General features: G+C 58.9%; 1 protein-coding gene across 1 annotated transcript; it reads right to left on the bottom strand.

Annotated features, from left to right (window-relative positions):
- Nucleotides 1-1,717: 1,717 nt before the first annotated feature.
- On the bottom strand, nucleotides 1,718-24,437 carry SLC6A17 (solute carrier family 6 member 17). The gene is made up of 12 exons (XM_063356380.1): nucleotides 24,095-24,437; nucleotides 15,762-16,182; nucleotides 11,440-11,597; nucleotides 11,045-11,171; nucleotides 10,143-10,324; nucleotides 9,064-9,174; nucleotides 7,844-8,085; nucleotides 6,948-7,140; nucleotides 6,391-6,583; nucleotides 6,040-6,199; nucleotides 5,318-5,480; nucleotides 1,718-4,871 (listed from the first exon to the last, which is right to left on the bottom strand). Exons 2-12 carry the CDS (start codon nucleotides 16,045-16,047, stop codon nucleotides 4,503-4,505), a joined length of 2,184 nt encoding a protein of 727 aa, XP_063212450.1. The 5' UTR covers nucleotides 16,048-16,182; nucleotides 24,095-24,437; the 3' UTR covers nucleotides 1,718-4,502.
- Nucleotides 24,438-25,049: the final 612 nt, after the last annotated feature.

Here is a 25,049-nt window from a genome sequence, read left to right as displayed (position 1 = left end):
AACCTCTTGCAGGGGCTGATGGTGGATGGAGGAAGGGAATGAGAGGGTGAGGGGAGACAGAAGGACGACGGTGGTGATGGGACGGGACGGGGAAGGACAGAAACATCGGTGCCCGTGGGTGCCACCAGCTCCGGCTGTCTGCAACCCCAAACCCCAGAGACAACCCCGAACCCCGAGTAAAGGGAAGGGAGGCAGAGAAGAGACTTGGCGAGAAGAGATTTGGTAAGAAGAGGCTTTTAATGGGACTCCGTTACAGCTGTTAGAGGGTTTCTCTCGACTGCCGAGGAGTCCGGCCGGCACGGCACGCGTGGTAAATACACCGGTTACGAGGATACATGGGACGAGTTACTACGAGATCTGTGCTTTTACCTGTACAGGAGGGTTTTGCCAGCGCTGTGCTTGCCCGCAGGGGAAGCGGCCGCATCCTGCACGCTGCCTGGGCTGCGCTGTGTCCCCCCATGGCCACCGAGGCCGCCCGGCTCTGCCCCCCGGCTCCTGCCAGCGAGACCCGGGCTGGGGGAAGGACGGGGGACAAGAGGGAGGCAGTGGGAGCTGCTGGGGTTTAATGTCACCTGCCGGGGTCTGGGCAGGGGGGCAGGAGGTGAAGCAGGAGGTGTTTTGGAGGGATCAAGGGGAAAGGGCCAAAGGACACCCGGGGAAGGTGCAAATCAGCAGAGTATCAGCAGATCCGGCCATCCCTTCTGCTTTGCACCAAGGTCAAGGGCAGATCCAGCCCCCGCCTGCAGCACCGGCTGCGGAGCCCGATGCTCCGGGATGGAACATCCCAGCTCCAGCCCAACGGGGACGACACGCACCCTTGAACCCGCAGCATCACCCTGAGGAGCTGGGCACCCTCCTGCCAAGCTCCTTTCTGCCCTCGGCGCCAGCCACCCTCCCCTCACCAGACCCACCGACCCCCTCCCCAGCTCTGTCCCCAGCGAGGGGACAGGGGTTTGACCCCTCCTGATCCACCCAGAGCCTCCTCGTCCCCCAGCCAGGGACACCATCCTGCTCCCAGCAGCAGGATAGAGCTGGGAACCCAGCGGGGAGCTGGTGGCGGGGGACAGGAATAGTGGCAGCGGTTCCCCCTCTCCTTCTCCCCTCCTACCGCCCGGAGGAAAACTGAAAAGTGCCTGTGCTCACAACTAGCAGCTATTCCCTGTGCCTCCGCTAAGAGGGGGAAAAAAAAAAAAAAAAAAAAAAGAGGGGGAAAAAAGTGATTTATAGGGCCAAAAAGCCACCGGGGGTTGGCCCCATCCGCAGCCCGGGAGGCCGAGAAGGTGCGTGGAGGGAGAACCTGCCCCGGCGAGCAGGAGAAAACCCCAGCGCAGGCTCCCAAAAGTGACCGAATCCGGCGAGAAAAGTGAATCCTGAACAAAACGCATCCGCCCGCCCGCACGCACGCACCCACCCGCCCCCACGCACGGCATCTACGGACGAACACGCGCACGCTCACACGGCGACGACACGGAGCACTTAACAATTTAACACGCCCTCCCCACCCCCACCCCCCCCCCAAACACACACGCACGCACACACACGCACCCCAACACCCTGTGTCTAACACCGAGCAAATGCCACGAAAGAAATACAGTATTTCCACAGATAAAAGTAAAGGCGTCGTCCCTCCTCCTCCTCCTCTTCCTCTGCTGGATCCCCAGGGGAGCTGGACACCCTGAGGCTCGGGGGGAGGCTGGGGGTGGGGGGGGGACGGGGGGACGACAGCCGCCCACCACGCACGAGAAATAAAAAGGTAAAAATACGTCCCGATATACAATGAGAATTGATCTGTACAGCACTGGGAATGAAAATAGGTCACGGGCCACTTTGGAATACGTTTTGTCATTTAACAGCATTTACAGTGACATTTACAGGATAAATATACAATAGAAATAGAGAACCTCTAGGTTATTATTCCATCTCCTCTCTCTGTATATATTTTATATATATATAATATAGCTTTTTTTTTTTTTTGTTACCTTCTTAGTGACTTTGCCTCTTATTGACGCTGCAAGAAGAGGGGAGGCAAGCAAACGCCTCCCTGGCTGGTTTGGGAATGGTGATGGGAGAGACGGAGGGCCAGATCCTTCCCCTCCACCCCCCCAGGGTTTGGGGAGCAGCACCCCACGGAAGCGGATGGGACCGAGCAATTTGGCCATGGAAAGTGTCCTGCTCTGGTAACTCCATGGGAGTTACGGTGGGAATCCGGCCCCCCGGGCTCAGGGGCATCGGGAAGGGGACGTTGGGCAACGATTTGGCTCATGCTCTGTTTTGCTGGTCGGGTGGAGGAAATTGGGGGCAGCGGGAGAAGTAAGAGGTGGGAAGGGAACGCCTTGCCTAACGGCGGGGAAATGCCCCGGGGTTTGTGCTTCTCCCATTCAGGGACGACGTGGCGGGGATATTTCCACGTCCCTCCGCGTGGGCAGGGGAAGGAGGAAGAGGATGGTGAAGGGGGGGATCGCTGGAGGAGAGGCAAGAGCGTGGCTGGTCCCGACCACACGGGGCTGGTGCTTCTCAGAGCCAACAAACACTGAGCTGCTTTGGTTCAGTCCATGCCTTCATTTTTCCTCCCAGAAAAATGGTTAACGAAGGGCCTGAGCTAATTGGCCAGGAAGTGTCTCCAGGTCACCAGGCAAGCCCATGGGAGAAGGACTATAAAGGATCACAACCCACAAGAGAAACGTCATGGCAGGGGATCTCCTGGACTCAGGGATGCTGAGAGAAGTCAAGGACGTGGCGAACGGACCGGGTACTTTCTGCCTTCGCCTCCCAGCCAAAAGGAGAATCAAGGTGGAAGAAACCCCCTTGATAGGAAAGCGGAGGAGAGAAGAGCTTTGTGGGCAAGCATCCACAAACCTGGCCTTCAGACTGGCTCGAAATACCATCACACACGATCTAAGCCCAGCAGGACCAAGGATGAAGAGCTCCCTCAGCTTTTGGAGGCCATAAAAACGTGATGAGAGGGGGCAAGCAGGTCGCTGCTCCCACGTCCCCATAAGGAAAGGAGGAAGATGCCCCATAATACCGGAAATCTTGACACAAATGCTCAGCTGCGAGTAGGATTCAGGGAAACGACCCCGAGTCCCAGTGGGAGAGACTCTGGGCTGGGAGATCCCAACCTTTCCTAGACGGCGCGGGGAGAAACAACATAAGGGCACATTAATCTGGTCCCCTGATAACGTGGATGGGGACGAGAGAGGGCCCTGCGCTCTAACAAGGGCTCACCAGCCTGGATCGAGAGCTAGCGGGGACACCAGGACCTGGCACTGACTCCCAATAACCGCTGCTCAGCAGAGCCCTGCTGTCCCCAAGAGCTGGTTACCCCCATCCGAAGGCTGGTGAGCCCCTGTGGAGACGTAACGGGAGGCAATGCAGACCCCCTGGCTCGCAGCTAGGAGAAATGAGGACGTATGTCCAGAGATAATCACTGCCCAGCTCACCTCAGCTGGTGGGTGCAAGGGAGGTAAGTCAGGGGGTGGTTTCCTGAGAGCTAAACCAGGACTGTGATGGGCCTGGACGCCCCACAGCTTCTCTGCTTGTCCCTCTGGGACATCTAAAGAGAGTGGCAAGAGGAGACGATCACCACACCAGGGATTTTGGTTCAGCAGAGCATCCCACGTGTCAGCAGTAACCCCGGGAGAGCGCTCCTGACCCCCATCATGGAAACCCTACCCAGACCCCACACGCACGCTCACACATCCAAACCACCCGCACTTCAGAGGTTCTTCTGCCACTCAGCACCGTAACTGCCCAACCACCGAGCATGCTGACCACATCGTCCCATGGACGTGACATCTCCGTGTCTCAGAACAACCCACAGACGCCATCCCCATGCTGGTGGTAACAAAACAGACACCAAGGATCCACCATCCACCGTCTCACACATTGCAACATCTCAGCCAGCCCCGCGCTGCTCCCTGCCAACCCTGGTCAAAATTTTGGGGTTATTTGAGTGTGTCCACAGCTATAAAAACCTACAGGAGATAACGACAACAACAACGATGGTGACAACAACGGCACCCTTTTGTGCTATGAACATCGATGGTTAATTGTGCTCGTTGGAATAAGGCCATGACTCCTCCCCGCTAAAGGATGACAGGCTGGGAGGGAAGAGCGCCGGGTTACAGGAGGAAGCGTGGTTGGCTTTCCACCTGACGCCAGGTCCTTTTTCCAACCATCAGCTCCTTAGAAACGAGAGATTCTTTGCTTCAGATTGGAGCTGCATGAGAACAACTCTTGGGAAGATATGGCAGCGTCTCTTGTTCCTCCTCCCTTCCCCGAAGGCGAGCCCGGGGGATCCTGCCTTTCAGATGAGGGTTGTCGGAGGAGTCCTGCCCCTCCCTTAGTCCCTTCTTCCTGATGTCACCTTAGAAATGACTGCTTTTGGTTACGATTTTAAGAGGGGTTTTCTTCTTCGTGAATTAATTTTCCTGTTGCCTGGACAGCCAGGATCCACTCCCCAGTGACTTCCTCTCCCGGTGGGGGTGGTGGGCAGGCAACCATCACAGTTCGGATTCAGGGGTGCTGGCCAGTAGGTACCCGCTCCCGTATCGTCCGTTGGGGGCAGTGCTCATTTCCATGGGGGAGTTGCTCCCGGGACCCAGGTAGGAACGGTGCGTGGGCATGGGGGATGGGGTCTCACTGGGCACCTTGCTCAGGATGAAGCGGGTCTCATCGTTGTCTTCCAAATTGGAGATGTCCTTCATCATCCGGCCCTTCTTGTAGGTGACGGAGAGGGCGTTGGAGCCGTCCGACACAAGGTGGAACTGGCGGAGGATGAAGACCAGAGGCAGTGGGAGGGATGCCAGGATGATCAGAGAGATGAGAATAGCCATGGCCCAAGTTGGGTAAAAAAGGAACTTTTCTGCAGCCTGGAAGAGAGAGATATTAGCGTCAAGGGGCTGTTACACCAAAGGTGACGCATCAGGTACAACGTCTCCTAAGTGCTGGGCAATTGGACAATTCCTGCTGCCTCCTGCCAGACTTCATCCTCAGGCTGGCATGAAGCTATCGGAAGGTGGGTTCAAATCAAGGAAAAGGACACGGTCCTGCACGCAGCATGTAGCTGTGAAAGCAAATCAAAATCCAAGCTCCAACTTCAGCCCATGGTCGGAGCTGGCTGGAGACTTCTGGGCAGCGTGGACAAACCTGATTGCCTGCAGAGGACGAGCGGCCACAGGCAGGACATCTCCCAGCAGGAGCGGGGAGGAGAAACGAGCGGGACTGGGAAGAGCAGAGTGGTCCGCAGCTCTCAGCCGCCCCCTGCTCAGCCTGGACCTGGGGTGGAGGTGGCGGTGGGGAAGGGAGCTGTGCTCACCTCCTCTCTGATCCACGCACTGTAGCCCGGGGGGCTGACTCCCAGCTGGATGATGCTGGCGGTCATGAGCACGGCCATGCAGATGGGAGAGACGTACTTCCAGGTGTAGTAGTAGAACTGATAGGGCCGGAAACCCAGCATTTCCGTCAACTCCTGCATGAACCTGCCGAGAAGAAGAGATGGAACCATGCCATTCCCCACCTTCAAACGAGAAACTCCCTCCCAGGAGCCCCCATTGTAAGTTATGCTCAAGGTAGGGACTGAAGAACCACCCAGCTGACCCAGGCAAGCATCTTGGTGTCCCTCGAGCCTGTAGGACTGGTTGGGAACCTCCTAAGGAAAAGGCCATTTGAGCATTAGCCAGAGCCTCCTTTCGTGTGGCCAACTTACGAACAACAAGAACAGGCACTGGGGGGAAGGTTCCCTTCCAGAAGGACCTGGAAACCTCGGACAAAAGGGCAACCACAAGTGACGGAGCACTATAACCAACAGAGGATACCCACTAGAAGGACCTACTCCTGGGGCTGGGTTACACCTAGGGCAGGGCAAGAGGATCAAGGTGAACTGAGTTCCTGCCTCTATAAGGTAGCTGCCCCTGGGGCATTTGCTCCATCAGAGCTGGCCTCCTGGGGAAAAAGTCATGGAAAAGAGCTGGAAGGAGGAGGGTTTTTTTAGCCAGACGTTAAAGCACAGTTACTCTTTTTGTTCTACAAAGGCCTTACTTCTTGGTGCCATAAATCCAAGCAACAGCAATGTTCTCCAGGATGACCACCACCGTGAGTGGCAGCGTGGCTGAATAATCATCAAACATGGTGACAAAATAATTCCCAGAGCGCTGCACAAAGATCAGTCCCACCACGAAGGCAAAGATGCAGCAACCAACTGCGGGGAGCAAACAGGCATGGTCAGCAGAGCACCCCAAGGGGAACCAAGGCTTCCACCACAAGGTCCATTCCCTGCATTAACAAGGCCCAGTACACGTCCGCTATGTCCACACTCTTCTGGAGTGACTCCCCAGGGGAATGGGGACCCTCCACCCCTTCCCCAGGAGGTTGCAGGAGAAAAGACCTCACCTGTGAACACCTCCTTCCGCACCTTGAAGGTGTCGATGATGGGCGTAGTGATGCCTGACATGGTCCCGATCATGCTCCCCAGCCCCAGGTTTATCAGCATCAGGAAGAACATGACGGACCAAAACGGTGAGGCTGGGAAGTGGGTCATGGCTTCTGTGAAGGCAATGAAGGCCAGGCCAGTTCCTTGCACTGACTGTGCAGGGGGAGAGAAGACCAAAAGGTGAGGAGAAACACATCAGGGACACGTCCTACAAGCCCCTGGATGCCTCAGGTCTCTCCTGTCACACTAAACCTCTCTTCAAGGAAAGAGAAATCCCGTCTGGTACCCCAGCTTGGAAGCGGTGATGACCCTGCTAGACTTGCTATGGCGAAACCTTTCTCCCACCCCAGAAAGGACCACTGTGTGCTGGGGAAGACCACACGGACAGGCAATCCCTCTCCCTGGAGGGTCTCTAAAAATAGTTTTTCCAGATCCACGTGCCAGGTGTGACACAAGTCACAGGGAGAGGCAATGCGGTAGGTGACCTCCCCGTCCTACTAGGAGTGCCACCAGGTACCTTGTTGAGTTCATCCTCCAACAGGCAGGCATCCAAGCCCAGCTCTTTGAAGTGCCCCTCTTTCACTGTCATGATCACCCTGTACATCTCATTGTAGTCCTTGGCTGTGAGGTGGGAGAAGTTCACGTGGGGTGGGATGAGGTCATGGCTCAGCACGTTGGTGTTCAGGTAGCCCAAGATCTTCTCAGCGTTCCTACGGGAGAGCAGAGCCTGGTCACCCAGAGATGTCCCCTTCCTTCCAGGGTGGAAGATGGGCCCTGACCATGGAAGCCCTTTGCACCAGGCAGGGTGAACCTCCCTGGGTCACGTTACCCCATTAGAGGACCTCTTTGCCATTTCCCAAGGTGTAAGTCAACATTGCATCAGGCCACATGCCAGAGGACGCAGATGGGGGACCACGAGAGAATGGGTTCTCTGTGCCGCCTTCTCAGCCACATGCTGCTGTGGCTTCTCTCCTGCTCTGGGACCCCACACTGCATGGCCAGGGCTCGTATGGATTCAGCTCACTGTCTAAAGACAACACCGGGTGCACAAATTCCCCTTCCTCCAGCTGCTTCTAGGGTACAGCACAGAAGCTCCTTTAACCTTGCAGACGAGTGGACCCTACAATGAGTGGAAACTGGGGGAAACCCAACTAGAAATGTTGGATTTACCCTCAATTTGCAGACTAAGAGACCACCCTAGGGCTGGATTTTACGCTGGAGGAGCTGAATACCCAGCTCCCTCAGCTACAATGAGACATCTCTGGAGATCCAGGTCTTGACCATCAGGAACTCGGGTCCACCAAAACACAGGATCACTCAGCTCCAGAGCGCTTACTCCATTGCCTCCAGACCCACCACAATCATCAGCAGCAAAGACCTGCCCACCCCAAACAGAGAAAAAGCAAGTCTTACTCCACCACGCATTTCTCATTCATGATGTTGGCCTTGAAGCCCAGCACAGCAAACACAACCAGGGTGGCCAGGACGGACGTGAAGAAGTTGATGAAGGAGACAAGCGTGGCATCAAAGTGGCAGTTGTTGTCCTGCTTGTTGTAGCTGGAGAAGGCAATGACTCCCCCGAAGCCCAGGCCCAAGGCGAAGAAAACCTGCGTAGCTGCCTCTCGCCACACCTGGGGGTCCAGCATCTTGTCCAGCTTGGAAGGAAGACATAGTTAGGTGGCGCCACAACTCATCCCGGTGGAGCCAGAGCTAAATTAAAAGGCTGCTGTGCCTACAACCTGGGCTGGTTTTGGAGCAGCCATGGGCATGCTTTGATCTACCACGATCAGTCTTGCATTACCCAGCACTCGTAGGTCCTTTTTCTCTTTCCCACAGAGGGGGAAACTGAGGCATGGAGAAGGGCAGGCAAAGGTTTGACCTGACCGTGTCCCTGGGTGCTCCATCTGCCCCAGAGCTGAAGCTGGGTGCCCAACCTCCCAGTGCAGAGCCCTACAGCTTCCCAGTGGACCACCCAGCTGCCCCGGGGAGCTGGTGTGCCCGTCCTCCCACCCATGTGCCACCCAGTGGTGGGTCTCCATCCTGCCCTGGCCATCTCCTGCCTCTGGAGCACCTGGAGCACTTGAAATCAAACGTCTCGGCTGGCGGGTCTGTTTAACCTCCCGTCCCCCCCACCGCACCCCCCTCTCCTGTGAGCCAGAGCTGCGGGCTGGAGGCCTCCAAGCGCCGTTCATCAAGAGATCATAATTAATATCCTCTAACAGCCTCGTCGGCTGAGCTGATTCATCTACATCTCTGCCTAATTAATTAATTAGCTGGTTAATTAATGGATGCATACCACCAGCGGAGGTTTCGCTGCCAGCCAGCATCTTCCCATGAAGTCTTTAAATAGATCTCCTTGGGCACCCCCAGTCCCCCACCCTGGTGTCTGGGCACCTAAAGGTGACGGGGGTGATGCTAAGGCTCAAAGCAGCTCCAGGGCGAGGAGTTTGTGAGACTTCTGGTGGTCCTGGCCACACCCCATATTTAGGGTGCTACTGGCACATCCTGATGATGTATCGGGAGTTCCAAAGCAGTTTGGGGTTGATACTCTGGTTTTTGGGGTGGGGACCATAAGGGAAAATAAGGCACGACCAGCCGGGAGGAGAACCTGGTTGGGCTTCGGTGACTCTCACCTTGGGTGTGAACATGTGCATGATCCCATCCACCGCCCCGCGCAGGAGAAGCCCCCGCACCAAGAAGCAAACCAGCACCACGTAGGGGAAGAGCGAGCTGAAGTACATCACCTAGAGCAAGAGGGATCCAACGCGGGCACGATCGCACTTACTGTCTGCCGAGCTCAGCCACCCCCCCACCCAAACCCCACCCAAGGACAGCACCCCAGGGGTTCTCGTTGGGGGTTACCCTCCCCAAAACGCCGTCTGCTCCTCAGGCAGCGCAGGACGCTACGAGTGCTGAAGCTCGGGTGGATTTGCAAAGTGCCTGGACACGCTTAAGAGACAAAAATCTGCTGGGGCTGCTGAACGCGAAGACGCCGGCGTTGGCTCGGAAAATCCCTGAAACACAAACTGCTGGCACCCGGGGAGCCCCAGGGAAGGACAGCTCTGCACCCCCCCACCCCATCGCCTTCCCCCAGCATCTGCCCCGGGGGCTGCGGGTGGCCTCAGCTGGTTCCTGCCATGGGGCACGTTTCCAGCGCCCCAACGAGCAGATGTAGATGGGACTTCATCCTGGGCAGGGGAGACCTGCTGAGATGTTCACGTGTCCCAGGAGACCAGACCCTTCCCTGCAGCTGACCCCGCCGCTTACACAGCCTTGCTTGAAATGTCAACGGCCTCTGTGAGCTAACGGCATCCCTCTCCCAAGGCTTTCCGTTCCTCCCTGCCCTCCTTCTCCTGTGCAGAGTCCCAGCGAAGGAGGGCTCGGCTCTTGCCCCTGCATCCTACGAGCATCCATCGAGATGGTGTGCATCGGGGTATCGGAGAGTTGATGGCCCCCGAATGCAGGTGATTTGGCTAGCTCGATGCGGCTGAGCCCCGGCTGCAGGTGTCGGTTGGACTAAACCTCTTCCCTACGCCCTCTCTTTTGATCTTATTCTGGATCCCTCCAGAGATGGCTCCAATTCTGGAGCCGGCGTGAGCATCCCAGGGGACGCAGCATCCTCCAGCCACCCCAGATCAGGGCAGGAGAGCGTGGTCCAGGCAGGAGGTTTCTGCCTCGAGGACAGACCCCAGGCAGGCTCACCAATACCCACCTTCCCAGAGGACTGGATGCCTTTGATCATGGCCAAGCCAACAAGGCTCCAGGCCACCAGCAGACACAAGGTCATCTTCCAGTTGAGCCCCCCGCTCTCCGAGATGGAGTTGGAAATGTCTAGGGTCTCCCGGTACCAGAAGTAGGTGGTGGCCGAGCTCCTCTCGCATTCGGTCTCCACAACTGCAAGTGAGCAGAGGCAGGAGAGCATGAGGGGGCTGGGGGAGAGTCACCCGCCATCTCTTAGGGGATGAACATCAATTTATGTCAAAGACCTGACAGAGCCAGCCAGGCACCCCTGGGAACTCCGAGACAGGAATTAATGGGGCTCATTTTCAGCAGGAAAAAGAAGAGACAGGATATAAAGACGTTGTCAGGTGAAAATAAGAGGTTAAATACGGGGAGCGACATTTGCATTTGCTATAAAACCTCCCAGAGTATCCCAAGGAGGTTCTCAGATGCTACTGAGAACCTCAGCTCCATCAGGAGCTGAGAACCTAGCTCCATCAGTGTCTCAGTCGGGCACTGACGGAGCAGCCAGCTGAGCCCTGCCTGGCTCTCGCTGCTTCCCTCCATGGTCCCGGGTCAGATCCTGGCCCTGAGCACCGAGACAGCCTGGAGACCCAAGCTCTGGATCCCCAAACTGGCATCAAATCCCACCAGTGGGGACAGACCTCAAGGAGACAGCATGGGAGAGACTCGTCCAACCCAAGGGAGACATCTCCATACGATCGAGGCAGCTGGAGCGGAGAGGACCCAACGCCTCAGGAGACACCTCAACCTCCGGTGTCCCCCACCTGTGATAGCTACAGATGTTGGGGGACCCCAGTATCCCTCAGCCACCCCTTCCCTGGGAATTGCTCCCTCCCAGCTGAGCCTCCCCCCGGCGCCACCGTCCCTTACCGGCCACCGAGCCATTTTTCACGATGGGGCACTCGCTCCAGGGAAGAGGGTACTGGAAGGACTTAAAGAAGTAAAAGATGCTCCAGCCGATGATGACGTTGTAATAGAGACCGACAAAAAAACAGACCTGGGGGGAGGGAGGAGGACACGGTACTAAATCACAGGGCAGTGACACTGTCCCCAACACACCCCCCACTGGGCAGGGACCGGGGGGGAAGCAGAGCTGCTGGGATCATGGGATGGGCCCATTCCCACCCAGCCTTAGACCCGTGAGTGGAGCTGGAAAAACACCCCTGGACCGCTCAAACCTCCGCATGGTGCCCCTCGAGGTTCGCTTCCAGGCCACCCCCGCACACCCCGAGGTGGGGACCGAGGGGACCCACGGGGGCACTCACGAGGCAGCTGGCATAGCCGATGCCCCCCAGGCGAGGACAGATGTAATTCCAGACGCCGATGCTGCCCCGGCGGATCCGCTGCCCCACCGCCAGCTCCAGGAAGAAGAGGGGGAGCCCGATGATGATGAGCAGGACCAGGTAGGGGACCAGGTAGGCACCTGGAAGGGGGAGAGAAAGCTCATGATGGACCCATCTCTGCCTGCTCTCGTGCAGCCGAGGAGGGATGGCGAGGCAGGGCAGAGCTGGGACAGGCTCCGCCTGGTCCATCGGTTCGTTTGCAACGGGTTTGGGGATGCAGGTCAGTGCGTGGGGAGCAGAGAAGACAGTCACGGAGAGGAGCAAACGCAGGCGCGTGGAAGGGAAGGGTGCCACATCCCCTGCCACCGCGAGTACACGTGGGACAGACGCCACCACACCTAAAGAGACGCTGCATCCATACAGGCGCATCGCCCTAGGCGCAAGGGGACACCTCCCGGCCTGGTCTGAGCGACACAGGACTGATCGTCCTGCACTTTTAGAAGACTCTGGCGTCTGAATTGGTGAAAATATTCGCTTTACAGCCAGCTCTGGGGCGCGGGTTTCAAGGTCTCAGTGTTTTCGGGCTCACCAGGTGCGGGGATGAGGAGGAGCGAGACCCGGGCACTCGACCCAAGCTGCCGACGGGGTTATTTCATCCCATGAAATAGAAATTCGAAAGTTTGCTGAGGAGTTCCCTCTCTCTCCTCCCTGATGGCTGCCATCCTGAGCACTCCTCGCCCCGGTGCCGGAGCCCGGAGCCCTTCCCTTCCTCCCGAAGCCGCAGCGCTCGCAGGGTCCCGCGTTGGCTGTCCCTGCGGGGAGCGCACGGCTCCTGCCGATGGAACGGGCTGGGTATAATCCTGGTATATTTTATATTGGTATCGGGATTAATACTGGCTCTTCAGTATTATTAATGTTAATTATCTAGTGTTATTCCATTGACGGTTGGACTAGATGATCTGAAACGTCCCTTCCAACCTAGGAAATTCTGTGATCCTATTCCATGATTCTATTAAATCTGTTTGTATTTCAACCCTTGGCTTTCCTTGGTTTTTCCCCTGATTCCCCTTCCCGGGTGGGGAGGGCTCATCGGGCGATAGAATAATTGCCTAAACCACAATAAATTGCCGTGGGTTTCTCAAACCAAACCATAAGCCAACCATGAGGGACGTCTCAGACACGCAGAAGCCCACCCACCCCCCCCCCGCCCCCGGCTCACCCCGGTCCTGCCTGCGCACGCGTGTCCGAGCCCAGCCGAGCCCCCCTTGTGCCCACACGCTCCCCCCACGGACCCCCGCATCCCCGGCGCGGAGAGAGAGGTCCTCTGGTAGGGGGAGAAACCGCTCGGATTCGAAAGGCGGTTAATCTCTGCCTAATTGAGGAGGCCGGAGAGAAATTAGCAGCTCCTGAAGCATAACCGAATGACCGTAAAGGATGCCATGACTCACGCTGCAGCGCCCGGCTGAGGAATTACTCCAACCTCCTGCCAGGGGATGAGGAATGGGTTTGGGAGTACGCGGCTCGCTCCCGCGGAACGGCAGGCGAGCCAAAGGCAAACGCCGGACCCTGGTTGCGTTGGGCAAATTCCCAGCCGGATTTACAGCCGGGTGACAGCCAGCACCCCCCTGGCCCCCGGGCAGGACCTGGGGAGCCGATGCTGCCCCGAGCAGCGGCGCTGCGAAACCGTTCGGCCGGCCGTCGCGTCCTGAGACAAGCGCCCTGGCAGCAGGTTGGGGATCGATGGGTTAGAAACGCAGCGGGGGGGGGCGGGGGGGGGGGAGATTAATTAAAGCGCAGCGGCCCAGGGTGATTAGGAGGACGGAAGGAGAGGCAGAGAGCTGGAGCTCGCCGCAATTCGGGAAGGACCACGAGCATCCCACCCCTGCAACGCCCTCCTGGGCCATCCACGCCTCGACCTGCGGACGGACGGGGGTGAGACAGACGGACAGATTCGGATGCAAATTTGTCCAATAGTGGAGATTTTCTTCCCGCCATCTCTAGAAAGACGGGCACCAGCTCGTGCCCGTGCAATCATCGCCGGCAGCGCCGGTATGGAAGCGCGTCGGGCAGCGCTGCCAGCCCGCGCCAGCTGCCGGCACACCGGGTCCTGGAAATTTGGCTCCGTCCCATCTTGCTACCAGCACGCAGCCGTTCTCCCCCCGCAGATGCCCGCTTGGGGAGCAGGAGAGAAAGAAGCAGCAGCCTCCGCCACCACGGCCCGGGGCTGCTCAGCACACCCAGAAGTGGTCTGTCCATCACTCCCCGGCTCCCGCATCCGTCCGTCTGGCACCAGCCTCACGGCCCGGTGGGAACCCCAGCTGGGGTCAAGCAGGTTAAACGCGGTGAGAACAAAAGGTAGAAAATCAGTGTCTACCCCACGGGACAGGGGAGATGACGCCACTTGGCCAACAGAAAGAGTGCAGGAAAGCTCAGCAACCTGCTGCTCAAGCCAGGTCCCAGCCCCGTGCCTCAGTTTCCCCATCTGTAAAATGGGCGCAATGGTTGGGGCGGCTTGTAAAGCCTTTTTCTGAGACCTGCTGCAGGAAGATGTCACACAACAGCAAGTTGCTCCTAAAACCAGCTGCTTGTCCCAGTCCCTGCCTGGCTCAGCGCCCCGTGTCCCACCGCAGGATGGGGCCGAGCTGCCAGGTTCAAACCCAGCGCGCCCGTCTCCTCCGCTGCAGCGGGTCTCAGGGCTGTTGGAGGTTCAATTCCCCATCCCCACTTCACATCCCATCTTTTCTTTTGTCTAAAAACACTTGCTTAACGCTCCACACACACAGACAATAAATTCAGCCCCGGATTTGCTGGATACACCAGGATGAATCCCAGCCTGGGAACACACACGGCTCCTCCCGTTATCCAGCACCTGAGACAGCCAAGGGCAAAGCCCCACAAACACCCGGGACAGCAGAGACCTCAGAACAGACTGAGAATGTTTCGCTGATTGCACTAATTATGGTCAGTTATCGGCTGCTGTGCCTGTGGGGAAACTGAGGCACAGCTGGGTTAAGTGCAGTGAGAGAAGCGGGACTCTGGATCCCCAGCCTCTGGGTCTGGGCTGGTTCCCGATCTCATTAAATTGGGAAAACCTGCTTGGAAGTCAGAGGCTGGATGCGGAGAGCCGTGTAATGAACCCAGCAGGGCCGTATCGATCTATCCCGGCCCTCAATTTCCCCCAGGCTCCGTCTCCGACCTCCTTGGGGCCACCTACGACCCTCCCTGCCGCATCCCACGCGGAGGCGCAGCGGCGCACGCACCGCAGCTAACGCAGCCGCGCCGAGCCCCGCAACGCCTGCGGATGCTCCGGCACCTCGACCGCGTCGAGACATCCCCTTGGCTTCGCGACGTCGCGAATGCGAAGCTGCGCTGCCCTGAAACCAAGCCTGCCCTGCAGCCCAAACTGGGACACCGGGAGCTAAGCGTGCCGGCGGCTGGGGAGATGCTGGGATGCAGGAGCCGGCCGCAGCGTGCTCCATCCCAGCCGGGAAGGCGACGGGGGTGCGAGCAGCCCCCGGGGTGGGAAGTGCTGACTGCACAGGTCTCTCGTTTGAGAGAATGACTCATCGCGAAGATGACACCGGAGATGTTTTAATTATTGAGAGCGCTGCAGGTTTGCCAGCTCCGGGGCCGGGGGCACGGCGAGGGATGCGGCAGCGGGAACACGGCGAGCGCTGCGAGGGGGGAGAGGGAAAAGCCGGGCTGAGCCCGGCTTCGTTCAGTGCCGCTCGGCGGGGGCTGCTGCCCGTCGCTGCCAAGGTCAGTGATGCGGGGAGAGGTGCTGGGTTGGGATCAATGACGAGCAACCCGCCCTCTCATCGGTGTCACGAAGGGTGTCCGGTCTCAGCACAGCTGGAAGAGACCTGGCCCTCTGGGCCGCTCCTGGAATCCCAAGGAGGGGGTGTGGGGTGGGACGGGAAGACGGGGGGAACCTACACAACAGCAGCTTCAGGACTTAGGGAAATGGCAGGAGACACTCTCATTTTTTTTAACCCCTAGTTTCCAAATTGCCCCACCAGGAATTGGGGGCTGCAGTGAGAAATCCTGGCTCCCAGCCTGGGACCTGCCTTGCCTTTGGAGCCGGCAGGAGGACACCCTTTAGGAAAAGGCCATCCTGGAGGTTCCTGCACCTCGGCACCGTTGCACGCGCAGCGGTGAGCAACTCCTGGCTGCCCCTTCCCACCTTCGGAGCCCAAATAACCCCCGTTCTGCCCCCCAGGATCCACACCCCGACGTGCAGCGAGGCAGGATTGGGCCGTACCCCCTTCCCAAAGGGCTGACCCCATCCCTGCCCCATCTCTCACCTCCTCCGTTCTTCTGGCAGAGGTAAGGGAAGCGCCAGACGTTGCCCAGCCCCACGGAGTAGCCGATTTGAGCCAGGATGTACTGCAGCTTGCTGTTCCATGCCGGCCGGTTCTCCGCATCCAGCTCCTCCTCTCCATCCTTCTGCTTGTCCCAGGTCTCCCCCGTCACGTTGAGGACGCTCCGTTTGTAGTCCACGGGTTCTTCGTGGGCCAGCAAGTCGGCCACCGACTCGGTGACATGCTCGCTGCTGTGCTCCCGCTGCGTCACTTTGCTGTTCTTCGGCATCGGGACGGCTCCGTGGGGCCCCCGAGTTGGGAGCGGGGGGATGGAACGGGAAGAGGGGAGAAGATGAGTGTCCCGCAGGGAACGGCACCCGTGTGAGCTACAGCTGGGGCCTCACCTCCTCTTCATCAGCGGGACCTGGGCGGGGAAGGGGTCAACAGAGGATGAGTTGGTTTTGCCTTACCCCAAGGGTGTCCTGGCGGGAGCGGCAGCACCAGGGGGAGAAGGGTGTCCGTCACCCCATGCCTTGGGGACCACCCTCTGGGCTGGGGGGGACGCCCTTTCTCCATGAGTGATGGACCAGGAGCAACCCCCCTGGTTCAGCATTCACGGAGAGGAACCTCCCGCAACCCATGGGAGGGAAATTCCCTGGGCTGCAGGGGATGGTGACAAGCGATGGAGCCGGTCACATCGCCGGGACACCTCTTTTATCTTCCAACAACCCCGTTCCCGGGGCCAGAAGCGCTGACGAGGGCTGACACCACATCCAGCGCCGGCCGGGGCTCTGCCCCGCACTGCCCCGCTCCCTCCCTCCGGGGCCCCTCGGCTCAGCCCCGCGACAGCTCGAAAGCGCTCGGGGACGGTGACAAACGCCCGGGCTACCCCTCCATCCCTGGACGTTATCGGGAGTGACTTAAAAGCCTGGGAGCCTGCAGCTAAATCTTCCCAGGCAGCTTTACAACAGATAACGGCTGCGAAACAGCGGAAGCCAAGGCAAAGCCATCAATCGTCCCGGCCCCTCCACCTCCCCGGCCTTCATCGTGGGCCAGCCTTGGCCGGGGAGAGCCGTACCAGTCCCACGGCATTCCCGCGGTTACACCCGGTTTGCCCCCAGCACCTCATTTCCGAAACCCATGGCGCCGGATCCCACAGGTGAGGGGCCGGGATGGGCGCAGGCGGGGAGGACCGCGCTCCCTCCGTGGGTCCACCGCCAGCGCGGCGATGAGCGGCTGCGTGCGGTGGGTCACGTTTGCAAACAGGCGGCCGCGTGTTTATACTGGGGACTCCTCCGGCTGCGGGAGCGATCCTGCATGGAGGCATTTCAGGGGGTGCCCGTGACCCGGCTCGGCCCCACAACGCTCGCCCCTCCCCACCCCCACCCAAAAAAACCTTTGGAGCATCAGGGAAATCTGCTCGGCTAGGCTGGGGCTCCCCAAATTGGGAAAGCACCACGTCCCTCCCCTCCATACTGGGAGAACTGGGGTTTGTCTGGCAGCTCCCCGCAAGCTGGGATTGTGGAGCTTCACCAACTGGGGAGAAGACACAGAAAACCCACAAGAAACCTCATAATTTGGAAAAACGACCCTCCCAATGGACCACACTTGCTTCTTTTCTCTCCCCTCCATCCCTGCTTCCCAGAGGACACCAGGCTGGTCACCAGCCGCTGGAAGAGTGATGGTGCCGTGCCTGGGGACCTCTCCCACCCCGGCCTGGCCATAGCATCATCTCACCCCGATCCCGGGGGGTTTCTCATTCAGTTCACAGCTCGTACGAGACCCAGGTGGCATCCCACAGGTGACATTCCACAAACGTGCCCCATCAGCGCAGTCCTTGGGGCAGCCAACCCTCGGCACGGGTGGCCGGTCTCTACCAGGATGGATGATGCAGGATGGACCACCCACTGTCCCCGCTCCGGCGAGCCGAAGGAAAACTCTCCCGGGATTTTCCAGAGCCGTCCCCAGCTTTTCCCTTCCTTTGGACAAACATCCATCTTTTTTTGACCTAATTGTGCTCACAATCCCAAACCTTTTCACAGCAGCGGTTTCAGCCCGGGCAGCAGAGCCCATCACCCCCAAGCAGCGCGCTGAGGTCCTGACCCGGCGTGGGAGGGAAGCAAAGCATCGGCAGCAGGAAACCTCACCCTCCCTTGCCCTCACCTTGGTGTCTTTTCACCCTTGAAGAAAGTTCCCCCTTTGCCAGGCCCCGTTCCTATTAGAAAAGCTATTTTCAGCCCTCGGCTGCATCCGTTGCCAGGCAACCATGTCGGCTCCGCATCTTTCCTGGATCCGGCTCCTCCGGAGAAGCCGTTTGAATTATTCTTTCAAGCCTGGCCCAGCAATGTTTAATTTCCTAACGAGGGCTCATTCACGTAAACCGCTCACGGCTCGATCGTGGCAATTACCGGCACGTGGCTGCCCCGGGGCTGGAGCATCCTCAGCCGGGATGGGGACAGGCACAGAGGGTAGGGAAGGGCTTCATCCAGCAGCCAGAAAATCACTGGGATTTCCATGGATTTTGGCTCAGGCCACGTATAGATTAGTGCAGACCTCGTTGAATCACCCATGAGTTGTTTGCCACTCCGGCTTCTCAGCAGCCGCTTCAGCTCCTTCTGAGCCAGGGTGACTCAGACCTTCAGGAGGACTCAGCCCCGGGGGCTAAAGACTCACTTTATATTAGGGGTAGAGCCTAGAAGACCTACAACCTGCTGGTCAAGCCCCCAAAATTCAGTGCCGGGTGGTGAGGGGATCCAAACTGCTCTCCTGGGGCAGCTCAACCCCTTGGAGCAAAGCCTGGGAGATGCCCAGCTCCAGGGAAGGTGGCGTCGAGCCAGGGCAGCGCAACGGGGTCAGGACAGACCCCACAGCATCTTTCTCCGCGTCTCTGTCTCTCCCCCTCCTCGGTTTAGGTCTCCCCCCGCCCAGTGTTATCCTTCGGAGCTGAGAGGCAGCAGGACACTGCTGAAGACTTGAAGACTTGACTTGAAGAGCAGGTTTCTTCAAGCACCTCCAAAGGCCCAGAAGCTCTCAGCTCCTTGGGGGATGCTCAAGACGGCGACATTCCCAAAGGATCTGGGCATCAAAAGGGGATCGTTTGATCTTTGACTGCCCTCCTGGGGTTGGGGCAAGGCCCTTCTAGGCACCGGGATGAGATGAGGGTGAAGGAGCAGAGGTACGAGTCTTCCTCCCCATGGGAGATGCGCCCAAATTGAACTAGAGCAGAGGAAAACCATGGTGGAGGTCCCAATCTTGATCCCGGCATGGCTCTGTCGCTGTGTCCCCATGGCTTGTTTGGGGAGCTCCTGCTGTCTCCCAGATGGCTCAGCCCCGGCCTGGTGATGGGGGTGTTGCCCGGACGAGATCCTGAAGGAGAGGGGACTGGTCCCGACAGCGATGCCATGAACGTACCCAACCTTTGCCGCCCACGTCCCTGCAGGTACCGTGAGATGAGCCCAGCCAGAGCCAGCCCAAAGCCACCGACCCACACGGGGACCCAGTCCAGGGAACGGCGGGGTCAACCAGACCCTCCCTATTAATTTCCCTGGCATTTTCCATCAGCCCGAAGGTCCGCACCCCTCAAATGAGAAAGCACAGTCCAAATCCATCCGAGAAAGGTATTTCCACGCATTTCTTTGATTGAAAAGGGAATTTAATCAAAAATTCATCTGCCAAAAATAACAACCACCCCGCGAGAAAGACGAGGCAGATCAGCTGACAACCAGGAGCTTTCTGGGCTGGAGAGAGATAGAAAACCCTTGTCACTGACAGATGGAGATTCAGCTTGTTTACTTAGCCCTCATGACCTTAATTTTCTTAAATGTGCATTTTTTCCTTCCTCTGGAGAAGACAGATTAGGGTCTTTCAGAGCCCACGGCTTCTAATCACCTCACTGGCTCTGCTGGACCAAGGGGTGCCACTGCACCCACCGCCTTGCCCAGGTAAAACCCCTGTTGATGCCACCCACGCGGGCGCCTGGAGAGGGACGACGGCTTTTCCCACAGCAGGACCAGGAAAAGGACCGCTTCGTGGTGGGGTTGGTGCCGGTGTCTCTGGAGTCCATTTGAGAGCATCCACCAACATCCCAGGGAGCATTACAAAGGGAAGACTCCGGGGAAAACATCCTGGGGTGTCCCTGGGGATAACCTACCTCCTGCATCTCCCACCGCTCGCCGTCCCTAGGCGTCTCCTCGAACGAGCTTCCCGCTTTCGTGGTCTCTGGTGGGTACCTTCATGGCTCACCCCTTGCAGGACGTCAGCCCCCGTGCAGAGCAGCCGCCATCCCCTGGGCCCCGCTCCCACCCCGGACTCACCGGCTGAGCCCAGGGCTCCTGCCAGCACCAAGGGGACAATCCCCCATGTCCCCTCTGCACAGAGGTGGCCTTGACCACCACATCCCTTTGCGCCGACAGCTCAGGAGCCACCACTGCAGCGGGTCGAAGACGCACGGCAACGGTTTGCCATGGTGCAAGCTGGATTCACCCCATCCGGGGAAGGGGCAGAGCTGGAGAAGCTCCTGCTGGGCGACACCCAGGGGATTTAATCCCTGCCCAGAGGTTCCCATGGATCCCAGCTGGAGATGGAAACACCCGCTGGGGAAAAGCTGCTGTTTGGGATGAGTGAAGACCGCCGGGAGCCGAGGGCACCGCGTCCCCCAGCCCAGCCCTGCCCTGCCAGCAGCATCACGGATGGTTCAGAGGAGGACAGATGCTCCAAGCCACGTGTCCCGCCTCGGCCCGTCCTTGCTTTCTCGGGAAGGCGGCTGGGGAGCAATAAAGCAGGCTGGAAACGTGTCAGCAAAGCTTTCAGCTGGGCCTGGGAGCGCGGAGGCAGGCGGGGAGGAGACGGGGATTTACAGCAGCCTCCGAGGAGAGCAGCCACCAGCAGCAAACGTGCGCTGGGTCTGAAGGACAAGCACAGGGGGAGACTTCTCCCCTCCCGTGTCCAAATTCTACACTTGTACCCTGTTTGGGTCCATAAAGGGGAAACTGAGGCAGGAAGAAAACACAGGCTGGGGTTTGGTGAATTCAAAATTAACATTTAAACCACGGGGACTCTCTGCTGGTCCCTCCCCACTCCACCGCTTCTCCCTTCAGCTGGGATCACCACTGCGCTTCCAGGCAAATCCCCGGCAGCTCCTAAAGGAAAAGGGAAAGATGCTCCTCCTGGTGAAGCGTCCGGCTCTCCGGGCCCAGGAAGGTTCGGCTCATCCCATCAAGGTCACAGAGCAGGGAAGGGAGGGAAGAGCGACGGGGCCAGAGGCACAGAGGGATTTCGGGAGAGGTGGAAGGCCGCTCTTGGCTTCAGGCTGGAAGATCCGAGCATCAATTTGTAGCTCCCCACCCTCCCCGACACGCACGGGGTCAGGGAAACCTTCCACTGAGGTTTGGTGCAGATGGGGAGACGGAAGCAGGGAGGGGAAGGGATGGATCCAAGGTCACCCAGGAAGCGGAGAGCCCGGGGAGGAGAGGCGGAGGGAAGGAACGAGCCTCCCTCCCATCATCCCTCTGGACGCTGCAAAGCCAAGCAGCAAAGGGAAGGAGCCCTGGCTGCGCATCCCGGCTTTGAGATCAAATCATGAGGAAAAACAGCCCTGGGCCCCTACCCGCTGCTTCCCGCTGGGAAAGGGGTCGCCCTCGCTGAGCGGGTCCTTTGGGAAGCATCCCACCCTAGGGAGGTATCCCACCCTTACGAGAAACCAAGGGCAGGACCCTCCCGGCAGCATCCAAACTCCATTTCAACGCCCCAAGAAGAGACTTTTGCCCCACGCAGAAGCATTGCGGCTCTGATCCGCCCGCCCCAGCCCCGCTCCGAGGACCTTCCTGCAGCCTCCACCATGCAAACCTCCCTTCCACAAGCCAAGGCCGGTCCAAGACGCCTCCATCTTAAATCCGTTCAGTGCCGGGGCTTGCTCCTCCCTGCTCATCCTCTCCGGCTTCACCGGGAAGGTTTTTGCCATCTGGGTTCATTAGGGCTTCTCCCTCTCTCCCCTTCATTAAGGAATCCCTGCTAATTAGCGCCAGGTTCTCACCGCCCGGCGGACACGACCCTCGTGACTCAGTCCCACCAGCCGAGCCGCATCCCGGCGCGCTCCCTCCCGTCCACCCACGCGCAGAAAGGCACAAACTTTGGACAGGGTGGGAGCGAGCAGATGGGAGAGCGTGGCGGGGGGGGGGGGGGGGCCGAGGACAAGGGCACCCGCAAGAAGCTTTGCTGGAAACCGAGATCCCCAACGCCAACCTCGACCCCAGCCCCGGGCGCGGGGTTGAGAGCAGCTCCTGGGGTCAGGAGCGTTTCCCCGCCGGAGGAGCTGGAGATGCTCCGTACCGCGTCCTTCCCGTGCAAACGCTCAGGCCCGGCTTTAGCATCGTGACACAGGAGCGGTTCACGTCGGCTGATGAATCAGAGCTGCCTCCGCTTCTGTCTTACACCTACCCAAAGTGGCTTTCGCCAGCAAAAGCGCCCAGATGTTATAAATAACCCCCGCCCCCCCGGCTCCTATAAAGGCAAGCGGAGGTGGGGCTACCCCAGCCACCGCCACCCCAGGGGTGGGTGCGTTTCCCAACGCCCCCAAGCTCAGGGTTTTTTACGCCCCCGTGGCAGGTTGAGACATTAGAGCCGCTCTTTTCTTCAGTAGGTACCAAGAAACCTTCGGCAAGGGCAGTTTTGCTGACGGGTCATGAGACAGACACAACAGCACCGGAGGAGGGGAAGCCTCGGCACTTGGGTTTGTCACAAAGTGTATGAGCCCATTGATTCATCGAATTTGGTCTCCTTTCATCTCTCATTTAGCATCATGCAAACATACGTCAGCTGCAGTAGCGTGACACCGTATCGAAGCCAACCGTCAGATGATTCCTTCAGGGCTCCGTTTGATTCACCGGATGATCTTTTTCCAGTTAGATCTCGGTGATCCCTCTCAACTCACCCACTGAAGGTTAGTGGCTGAACCCCAAACTGGTCCGGTTTTACCGTAAAAAGCAGAGAACGGGCAGCACCCGAATCCCTCTGCGAGCTCCCTATTGTAATTCATGAAGCTGCTGCTACGTTTGTAAACAAACAAGCCCGAATGCAGCCCCAGGATGGGGTAAAATCAGAGCTGCTCCTCCCAAGGCAACGGTTCAGCCTGGATGCGCGTAGGTCAGCATCTGAGCTAGGCTAAATTCGATCCTCGTGACTCCGGCTCAGCTCCGTGTATCACTCCAGATTCCCTGCTCTGTGCACGCCTGAAGTAGCAGCGGAGTCACTCCAGATTTAAACCAAACCCTTTTATTCCTATTGACTTCAGCGGAGCCGTCTCCGATTTATCCCAGAGGACAGCTCAGACCCACATTTTCTTTCCCTTCCAAGCAGCTGAGCTGCAGTCAAACCACCATCCAGGTTCCTTGACCTAGTCCCGACACCTCTAGAGACATATTCGCAAGAAACTCTACGCCCTGCCGAGAATAGCTCCGCTGCCGTGGCATTTCGGGTTTTTTTCCTACCGAGACCAGAAATAGTTGCATCAGCTCCTGACGGATTCAAACCTCAGGTGCCTCAGACGCGAGGCGTGATCCGAGAGGCAGAAAGATTTCACCTTCTGGGTCCTTTACAAAGGGCTGGGACCGGATTTCTCAGCCGGTCTAAGCCCCACGTCCCCTCGAGCGACGCAAACGTGCACCTGGCCGTGATGCCGCCAGTCCAAAACACGCACCTTGGGGCACATCCAGCAAGGCAATAAACGGCACAGACGGGAATAAGGACTGCCCACACCCCGTACTGAGAATTGCACGAAACCAGGAGCCCGAGCCCCATTTTTCTGCCTCAAACCCAGCCATCCGCATTCAGGGAGCAGCATAAAAATAAAAGAAGGGGAAAATACCCCCCCCCGCCTCCCCTAACACTTCGGGGGCCAGGAAGGAAATATTCATAGCAGCCCAATGCTTTCTCCTCTCCCAATGTTATTGTCAAGGTCAACCTGGAAGCTGCGTTTCTACCCACCCTCGGGCAGCACCTCGGAGGGGATGAGCCCCCCACCAACCTGAAGCCGGGTGGCCAGTGGCCCCCCCACCTCGGCAGCTACCCCCAGCCTCTTCAGGGTGGCCGAAGCCATTCGCTGTCTCTGAATGTGTCCCCCCCCTCCCGAGCCCCTGATGCCACCACCCTTAGGGCCACGCCTGGTGCCTCCAGACTTAGGTGTGTGTCCGTCCCCCCCCCATCACCCCCCACCCCCTCAAAAGGCACCTTCCCCCCAAAAGGCCCCGACAGCGGAGGTGGGGAGGGGGCGACCAAAGCGGGCAGCACCGGGGGAGACCCCCGGGAGTGGAGGGGGCTGGGGGGGGGGGGAGAAGCCTTACCTGGGCGCGGCGGCTCCCCGGGGAGGAGGGTGAAACCGCCCCGTTCCCGGGAGAAATCGACCAGGTTCCGGGCGAAACTGACCAGATCCCGGCAGGAGACGGAGCAAATTCCCGCTAGAAACGGACCAGGTTCCCCCCGCCCCGCTGCTGCTGGCGGGGGGGGGCGCCGACACCGAAACCGGGCGGCGGCGGCGGGGCCGGCTACCGGTGATACGCGGAACCGGGCAACCACCGGGAAAGGAGGAGCCGGCTCCGCACCCCGCGGCGGAGAAGCTGAGCGGGTACCGGTGGCTGCGGGTACCGGTAGCTGCCAACCGGGCGGACGCTTTTCCTTCTTCCCCGCCGCCGCTTCCCCGCTCCGCCGCCGCCGCTCGGCGGATGCGCGCTGGGTTCGGCCCGGCCCCGCTCTCCCCTTCGCCGGAGGGGAGGTAACTCCGGGAGAGAAGGTGGGAAGGGGGGGGAGGAAAAAAAAAATAGAAAAAAAAATGTAAAATAATAAATAAATAAGAAGGGACACGCAGCCCCTGACGCAGGCTTGAGTCACCAAGGCTGCGCGTCAAAGCTGGGGTGCCGGGCCAGCCTTCCCCCCCTCCCCATATACCTCTCCGAGGGGGTGGTGTCTTGCATTCAAATCAATTAAAAAAAAAAAAAAAACCAACCAGCAGTGAGTTCTGGCAGAAGTTGGGGGGGATGTTCAGCTTTGCCCACCCTGGTGCTGTGGGGAAAGGCAAAAATCCCCTTTTTTATAATCTGCCCCCCCCCCCCCCCCAGCCAAAAAGAGCAGCCCCGGAGGTGCTCCCCTGGTCACTACGGTGGCTCTGCCCTGGGGAAGGGGAGCGTTTCGGGGGGATTTGGTCGCCCCTTTCCCCCGAGGATAACAACACATTGGAGGAGTTGCTTTGTCTGAGACCACCCGGGGACAGAGGGGGGCAGGAGGAGGAGCAGCCGGGACCCG

This window comes from Chroicocephalus ridibundus, chromosome 20, assembly GCF_963924245.1.
Source record: "Chroicocephalus ridibundus chromosome 20, bChrRid1.1, whole genome shotgun sequence".
Lineage (NCBI taxonomy): Eukaryota > Metazoa > Chordata > Aves > Charadriiformes > Laridae > Chroicocephalus > Chroicocephalus ridibundus.
This window is presented reverse-complemented; position numbering and strand designations above follow the sequence as displayed.